At 33.9% G+C, this 9,237-nt stretch overlaps 1 protein-coding gene across 1 annotated transcript; it reads left to right on the forward strand.

Moving 5' to 3' along the window:
- Positions 1 to 4,916: 4,916 nt before the first annotated feature.
- LOC131148385 (zinc finger protein ZAT9-like) lies at positions 4,917 to 5,924 on the forward strand. Its single transcript, XM_058098095.1, has one exon. It carries the CDS (start codon positions 4,917 to 4,919, stop codon positions 5,922 to 5,924), a length of 1,008 nt encoding a protein of 335 aa, XP_057954078.1.
- Positions 5,925 to 9,237: the final 3,313 nt, after the last annotated feature.

A 9,237-nucleotide genomic window follows, 5' to 3' on the forward strand; every position in this document is an offset into this window, starting at 1 on the left:
ATCTCATTTAAATTTAAATGTGTGCATGCAAATGATTATAACTACAAATGAACAAACACACACAAACTGAATTTAAAGTACGAAAATTAAATGAGATGGAGAGAGAGACACACACAAGATTTGTTATCGAGATTTGGCCAAACCAACCAACATCCTCGCCTTGGGCATACCTCCCAAGGATTCTACTAACTCTGCTCACTTAATGGGTGGAGCAAAAACCGTTTACAATATTTCCTTATGGGGCAAGGTAAACCTCAGCTCAATTACCAAGTTGAGCCGAACTGGTCTCCCTTATGGGGAGGAGACATCTCAACTCAATTCACGGTCTGAGCCACAACCAACACTCCTTGTGAGGCAGAGATACCAAAACCCAGCTCAATGTGCAGACTGAACCCAACTGGTCTCCTTTATAGGGCGGAAACTCCCCAATTCAATTTACAGGTTGAACCCAACTGATACATAAAACATTTTTCGTACATTAAAATACTTCTAAATACAAGTAAAGATGTACACGTTCAAGTTCTAAAAATGCACTCTCTAATGATATGAATTTATGAGCTTAGTAGAGTAAGGGTGTTTTTCAAAATAATATTTTTAATCTTTGAAAAAGATGTATATGATACATACTCAAAGATTTAAACCCTAATAAAATATCTCCCAAAAATAATTTTCAAAGAATAATAGGAGAACCTAGGGTTTTGACTCTCAGGAAATTTTTTTCAAAAACCGAATACAAATGATCTTTGATGTTAAGTGAAATGTGCAATAAGAACTTCAAAGTTCTATTATAAAATAAACATTTTCTCCAACAAATATTTGCAATAAAAATTTTTGGAGTAGTTAAGATTTATGCTCAAAAACGTTTTTACAATAAATACAATATGAGTTTTTGAATCTTGCAAAAGATGTGCAAGGATTCACAAGCTACAAAAACAAGTTCTCCTAAAAAGATATATCAAGGAAATAATCAGGAGAAACTTAAGCTATACTCTCAAGAATGATTTTAAAAGTAAAGAATAAGTGTGTTAGAAGGAGTGAACTTCATGGTGATCCATCAATATAGGGAAGGCAATAGTGCGGCTGATTTTCTCGTTAGAGGAGGAGAAATGGGAAATAATGTCATCTAGGAAGAACAACATCTTTTACCACGTTCTCTGAAAGGTATCATTTGGATGGATAGGTTGGGTCTCACTTTCCTTCGTCATTAGTTCATCCTCTTGATTTTTGTTTGCTTGGTTTAGATTTTTTTTATTTTAGTTTATTTTATTATTGTTTTTTGTTAGGCCTGTTTAGATTTGTTTCTTATTTAACTTTGGTTGGATTTGTAGTCTTGTTTTGGTTGGTTGTTGGTGTTGTTTTTGGGAGGCCTTTAATGTATTTTTTATCTGTGATTTCCCAATGATTGTCATGTAACCACAGTATTTCTCCGCCAAAAGTGAAAGTGAGGGTATATCAATAAATAATTAGAGGTGTTACCCTCCTTTAGTTTAAAAAAAAAAAAAGTAAAGAATAAGTTAGAGTATGTGATTTAAGATGATAAAACAAATGCCCAAATAAAATGTTCTCTTCCAAAAGATTTTCAAAAAGAATGAGTGGAAGAGAGTGAGAGAGTACAAAAATTTTGCCCCAAAGAGAAGATTTTTGAAATAAAGAGTTTTGGGGGAACTTTGATTCATAATATTTTTAGAGGATTTTGAAATTAATCAAAGTTACTAGTTTAAGCTAATAAAAAGGTATTTATAGATTTTTGAAAAAATATGATCGTTGGGGATACGCTCGTCATTTTAGAAAAGATTAAGTAAAAAAATAATGATGATTAGCGCTTAAAAAATAAGCCAACCTGAGAGCCTCGATCGACTGACCTTAGCGCCGGTTGACTGACCTCTCACAATGAATTTGTAATTTAAAACGGTTCGGTCAGCCGAGCAAGAGGCTGGTCAATTGACTCGGCGCGATTTCCCCTTTCTTCGTAAGTTCAGTCGGCTGGCCAAATGATCGGTCGGCCGAGCCTTGAAGGCCGGTCGGCTGAGGCTATTTTGAAGTTAAGAGGTCGGTCGGTCGAGGAAGGTAGAAAGGCAAAGTCCAAATGTCGGTCAACTGAGGACACTACGTTCAAAAATGGTCGATCAATTAAGCCTTGTCAAAGTTTGACTTATGACTTTGGTCGGTCAACTAAGCAAATTTGAACTAGAGGAGTTCAGTCGACCGAGGTCCTTGAATACCTCAGTTTATGCCCTGATTTTGACCCTAAAGTTAGTTAAAAAATCTTTGTTAGATTTTAGCTTTTATGAGAAAGGTTTATGGTGCTAGTGTTGGGTCCCCTAAGGTCAGTCTATGGTTATTATGAGCTTAGCATTCATATTATGCATGTAATGCATTATTACAGACCAAATCTAAAGTTAAATGCATTACAAATGAAAATCATAAGTCTTCTTCTTCATCTTTTGCTCTTCAGCTTCATGGAATGCGCTAGGTGTATGTATTTTAAGTCCTTCTGGCTTCCATTTCCCTTTTGCCTTATCTGTGTGTTGAATAGTAAACCTATTTAAGCACTTAAAAAACACACATAGGAACCTTGTGCTTTGTTAGTTTCAAAATAGTGATTGTACTCAAAAAGTTAACAGTTCTACATAATTGCCTACAGAACATATTTTATCCCGTTAATGATAAGTGAAAGATGTTATAGTCTCAAAAAAAATAACCACATGTCATTATGGATGACATGAAAAAAATGCGCATGATTATGGAAAGAACTTCACAAATGAAATTTTTTTGTAAAGAAGAATAAATTTATTAAAGGAGCGACAAGTAAGAAGCTTAAATCCTCCCAAATGACAGAAAAGAACAAAGAAGGGAGAAGTGAGTAAAATCACCCTCCTAAATCATAGCAAATACAGGACAACTCTTCAATTCCCAATCCATATGGCACAAAAGGGAGTTGGAACCAATGACTTGCATGGTTAAATATTTTTCACATATAACAAAACATTTAATGCAAATTAAGCGATATGAGGTTATTTTGAATTGGATCTTTTTGCTTGCTATGTGAGAAAATTGTTACATGCGTAGTACCGATACCATCAACAATGCATAGTGAAAGGGTCTAGTTAGGATCATAATTATGGAAAAAGGCATAACTATCATTGAATAATTTAGATGTTAATTACAAAACTTTAACCCTATGTTTGGAGATGCCTTGGATTTGAATTTTTATTAGATTTCAATAAAATATATATAATATAAATATGTGTTGAAATTTGTTCAAATCCAATTCAAGGTTCAAGATTCATGCTCCCAAATGCAGTTGTAAGAGTTTACTTACCTAGACGTTGGATTTGTGTGCATTTGAATAAATACAATATAAAGTTGCACTAGATTTTGTCAAATCTAGAAAAATCTTCAAACCCTATATTTGCATCAATCCATACTCCAAAACACAATTCAATTAAATGTTATCTAAATTCTCAAGTCAAATAAATGTTTCTCAAATTAACCTCACTTTATGGAAGCATAGGCTACAAAAATTTCAACTGAAATTTAATTTCCTTATAATATATTGTTGAAGTAACACTTCAGTTACATTATTAAGTTGCGACTAATTTCTAGTCTCTGTGTAGTTTTTCGCTTTCAACCGGGGTTGGACCTTGCTATATAATGAAGGTAAGAAGCTTATAATCCTTCCTACCTTCTCATAAGGTACAAATTCAAAGGAAAATTCTCTAACATGAAAGCTCCAAACTTGAATTAGGAGATATAAAATTTGACTCATATAATTAAAGTCAAGTTTGAATCCACCCATATCATGTGTTGAAAAATTTACAGATGATCAATCATGGCACACCTACTTTTACTTTTACTTTTACTTTTATTAGGATAAGCTTCATTAGAGAGAAGGTGACCTAAACAGATTATGAGTAGGACTAGTCCTTCTATCTTGTTCATGTACGCAGCGGCAAACCTACATAGAGCTCAATGGCGGCACTAAAACTTTGGAAATGAAATGGAGTTTTGGAGAATGAAGAAGTTGCACCCACTAAAAATACTACTCCACCTTGCTCGCGACAACAAATATGAAAGATGTAGGATTTTTAAATAAAATTAACATAATAGGACAAAATTTAATTGCCCCCACTAAAAAATATGACTTTTCCGGTAACTATATATTATTTGAAATAATTATTACTAGTGTTAAATGTGAATGCATTTACATTTTAATTACTTACTCGAAAAAATATTAAAAAAAAAACATTCATGCTTTATTAATTATATATTTTTGCTATGGGAAAATTTTTACATCTGTCACTGCATATACTTATTGCACACGTACACGTTAGACGCGTAACGGGCCAGTCTGCTTGTGAAGACAAAAAATACTAATGACTCTTAAAAATAATTCCAAGAATCGGTTCATGCTCATATTATTATAAAACCCACGTCACTAAGACGCACACCAAATCATATTAATCCAAATATTAATGTATCATCTAGCAATTGAATAATTGATGGACTTCAAATTTCCTACAAGGCTTTCTATAATTTGTTCTCAATCCTCATCAACCTCAACCATTTTCTGTCGTCACCAAGCCACACTGTCACCGCCATTGTTGCTGCCTTTGCCTTTTTTGAATTTATTATTCTCCCTAGAAGTGTGGGATGTTTCATTTGTTAAAGATTTTCTACCAGATTAGAAAGCATGGGAAATTTGGAAGTGATTCCAAATTTGATTAACCAATCTTTTGGAAATCTTCTCAACTTCCTTTTTTCTCTTTTTTCTTTTCTGTATACGATTTAAAAGTTAAAACCACCGCCGTTCTTCTAAAAAATTTCTCAACAGAGCTAGGACAGCACAAATTCCTCCTCGATTAATTTTATCGGCTGGGTTTTGGGTTTTGGGTTTTGACTTTTGTCAATCTTCAATGGCTGCCCAACCTGAAACTAAACAGGTAATTGAGCCCTCCGCTGGAGCTCCGGCCTCCGGCGTACGCAAGGAAGAGGATGGCGGCGGGGACGTTTGCTGCGTCTGCAAGAAAAGTTTCCGTTCACCAAAATCGCTTTTTGGTCACATGAGGTCGCACCCGGAGAGGAGCTGGAGAGGGGTTAAGCCCCCACGGTCGCCGCCGGCGGATGATCCTTCTCCGAGTGCCTCCTCCTCCGACCCAGATGATGCTTCAATGGAATTCGACGAAGTAGGGTTTACTCGATCGTTACAGCCTCTGCCCCGATGGTCGAGGAAGGCCAAGAGGGGAGGCACAGGAGTCACGACTTCAGAAACTGCGAGGACGACGACAGCTTGTGCAACTCCATCTTCTCCGTCGTCGAAGCTGCAGCAGAGTACTGCGGACAGTACCGTTTTCTCCCTTCTGGTGACCCTAGCTAATTACAGCGTAGCTTCTTCGTCTTCGCAGAAGAGAAAAGCTTCGGACTTTAGGGCTCAAATCGGCAGTTCGATGGAAGGAGAGGCGATTCGGACAACCAAAGGTCAAGCTTTTCCGAATGGAACGGGTGGGTTGATTGATAAGTTTAGAAGAGAAGTTTTCCCAATTGAGAAGAAGCAGTATAAGTGCAAGGATTGCGACAAGTTGTTTTCGAATCCTCAGGCCTTAGGGGGACACAGGTCAAGCCACAGATCAAGAGGAGTTGCTGCTACTGCCACTGCTCCCTGTACTGCTACTACTAATGCTACTGAATCCACCGATGAGGACCAGTGGAAAGCGCCGAAGGAAGCCCTAATTCCTCCCTGGTACCTCACCAGAGGCGAGCTCAAGAGCGGTCATGAGAACAGCCCAGGGAGCCGGTGCATGACAGGGAGTAGTAGTAGTGGTGGTGGCGCTGAAGGGGGCAGTGCCAAAATATTTCCTTTTGATTTGAATGAGCTTCCTGCTGTGGAGGAAGAAGAAGAAGAAGGAGAGATATCGTGGAACTGATCAGTTCAATTATATGAGATGGAGATGGTAAGGCTCAATATTGCTTTTTCCAAATCATTTTAGTTTTAGTTGTCAGTTTACTGGTTAATTGGGAACTACAAAGTTATTCAGCTGCTTATGATTTTATGCTTTTGTTTGGTACACAATAGAATTTTTATAGAATTTTACTGCATATGGATGATCTATTTCATAATCTTCTCACTCTATCTCTAGCAAATTTTGAAACTAAAACCATTAACACTGCATTTGGAAGCATCAATTTCAGTCCTTAGAATTAGATTTGGGTGAATATGAACAAATTTCAATATAATTTTATATTATGTCTTATTCAAGTAAAGGATGTCTCCAAACATAATATAAATAACATTGTCTTCTAAATGTTATTCCTCCATGTGAATGATTTATTTCATGTTATTCTCTCTCTTTTTAGCAAATTCACCCTTTTAAGCTTTCATCAATTTGTTTAGTATTATTACTAATTGGGTCTCTGAATTACAAAAACTCTAATGTTGGGTTTGGAAGTATGGATTTCAATCCTTAGATTTAGATGGATTTGAACAAATCTCAATATAATTTTGCATTACATCTTATCCAAATTTAATTCTCTAAACATGGAATAAGTATTGTAGTTTGAGATTTTTGAAAGTTTTGAAACTTCGAGAGAAAGTGAGTATTTGTATCAAAGGTTGGAGTCGTATCTATTCATCTTTTCACTTATTAGAATGGAAAATGATTTTTTTTTTTCTTCGCTTTTTTATGCAGTTTGTAATTTAAGTTGAACTGTGTATCTCTGTGCCTCCAAGCATCTTGCTAATTGAGGATCTTCATTGAATTTTCTGTTTACTTAAAAACAAAAAAAAAAATAGAGGCTACCTTATATTGCATAGCCTAGGACACATAAGCCTAATGGATTTTCGATTATATGAGCATATTACATAAACGAAAATAAAAATATATCTTATTAAAACAATTACATAAATCAATAGACTCGTATTTAAATAGGTAAGGACATAAACGAGTTAAGTTATTTTATATAAATGGGTCACTAATAACCCATACTCACTCATTTAACATCGTTTTTATGCCACAAGTTTTCCTAAAGATTAATAGACATTAAGATTTGATTTCCTTGATGTGACTTTTATGTGTTTTTGAAAATATTTCATCTACACATATGGTATGCATATTTCATTAGTGACATATATTTAAGACTGCCTATATTTAAAATCTTATATTTTCAAGTATGGATGTTTATATTTATGTTCAGTGAATCTAAGTTCCAAATATAGCATTATTATTTTTTCCATAATTCCATTATCTCTTGTAGCATAAGGTTAGAGAGAAGATTTTATTTTATTTTTTTGACTTTTTTGTTTTTACTTTTTCACTAATGTCCCAATTTTCTTATATAATCTTTTTTCCTTGTTCTCACACTAAATGGGTATGTACACTTCAAATAAATTATACTTGGTCATTATTAAATGCGTGAAATATTGCAATTTAATTGACTAATCATATGTTTTTATTTTTATTTTGTAATTTAATTTTTTTTATATGTGATATTTAAGATATTAAAATTAAACACAAAAAGAGTTGCAAATTGGTTATTGATGTTTATTGAGTTGGATACAATTTGGTATTCTATAATTATTATTTTCCTATATTGTAAGTTTATTAGCAACATAAGATCTACCTAGAAATAAGAATATAATTATTCTCTAATCTCAATACATAAAATCGAGAGCTAATGGATTGAAAGAAATAATGATGAAATTTAATATTAGTTGCTATAAACATATTTTTTCGACGTTAAAGACATTGTTCGCGTCATGGTTTCAAATCAATAATAAATATTATTTCATTAATTTTTATTAAAGGACTTTCATGATATTTATTCTCATAGTTAATTTTAAGTTACCACACACCAAATATTAGGAGATGAAGGCTTATTTTCAAATTTCAGTTTTTTCATTCTCACTAACCAACCAATTAAGATTGGGTTGCGCCGAGTCAGGCTTGCTCAAGTAGTAAGGGCGAACTTGTGATTTTGATGACCTCAAGATCACAGGTTCGATTTCCCACTTGTGGTTTGCACAGTGAATTACTAGGGGTGCGTCAATCAGGAGTCCAAAGGGCTCGTTGGTGGCAGGAATTCCCACGTCATCAAAAAAATAAAAATAAAAAAACGGGTTGCAACTTGTCATGTTGGTTAGGAACTAAAATCTAAAAAATCTATGATAAGACTTCCCACAGCTGCAAGCAAGTAGTCAAGTGTTTTTTTTCTTTTTTTTAAAGAAAGAAAAATACTATAAGAGTAAAAAATGAAAGAAAAACAGCGAGTTAACTTCTGATATGGAAATTAGGGTGGATAGGATTTGGGTTTCCATAATTGCATAAATAATAATACCGAATAATGCCAAAAAAAATTATAAGGTTTGAATAATGCCAAATTTGCAGACCCAAAATACATAATCTGTTTGTTCCATGTGACAAGATGGAAGAGGCATTTCTTCATTGAAAGGGAAAGAAAAAAAAAAAAGGAAAAAGAGAACTACCCAATTCTAAAAATTTTAGGTGGTCGTGGACCAATAAGTCATGGTACGACTAGTGTCTCGAACTATTTTTATACCGGTACATGGGTCTTTGCATTTTAGTTATGTGATCATGAGTTAAAACATGAATAACATTACTTAAGCTACTAGAGAGAAAGAGATAATGTTAGGTATTTTTTCGATGGGATCAACTCGATCGAATGTGATGTATGCAATGATGAACTTAGAAATTTATATTGTCAGTGGATCAACTCAAATGAGAGGTATGCAATTACGAACAAAGAAGTTAATTATTTTTGGAGGGGCAAAGAGATATAGAAATAATCAAATAATATATTCTTATATTTCCCAATCGAGTAATTAAGACGCAAATGTATTCACATTTAACACTAGCAATAACTATTTCAATCAGCATTCATTTACCCGAAACAAAAAAGTTAAATAAAATTCTTCCTCGTGTGTCATTAAATTGGTTTGCCTTATTTTATTTATTTTTCTTGAAAGTTTTTTTTTTTTTTTTTTTATAACCCAAGGACTTTAGCCACCATCGCGTCACTTTGGATACAATGGTGCGGTACCAAATCTGAAGGGATAAAAGTTGTTCGCCCATTGACACACCACTAGTAATTCACTAGGATAAACTTTTAAGAAAAAATTGAATCTATAATCTTGAGATCACCAAACTCACAAGTACTCGTTCCTACCATTTGAACTAATCCAACTAGACAAAAGTCTTTAATTTTTTATGTTAATTATTATTA

Source organism: Malania oleifera, chromosome 2 (genome assembly GCF_029873635.1).
Source record: "Malania oleifera isolate guangnan ecotype guangnan chromosome 2, ASM2987363v1, whole genome shotgun sequence".
Classification (NCBI taxonomy): Eukaryota; Viridiplantae; Streptophyta; class Magnoliopsida; order Santalales; family Ximeniaceae; genus Malania; species Malania oleifera.

What these genes read in the sequence shown, in the direction of transcription:
- LOC131148385 (XM_058098095.1), top strand. Translation starts at nt 4,917, where the DNA reads ATGGCTGCCCAACCTGAAACTAAACAGGTAATTGAGCCCTCCGCTGGA.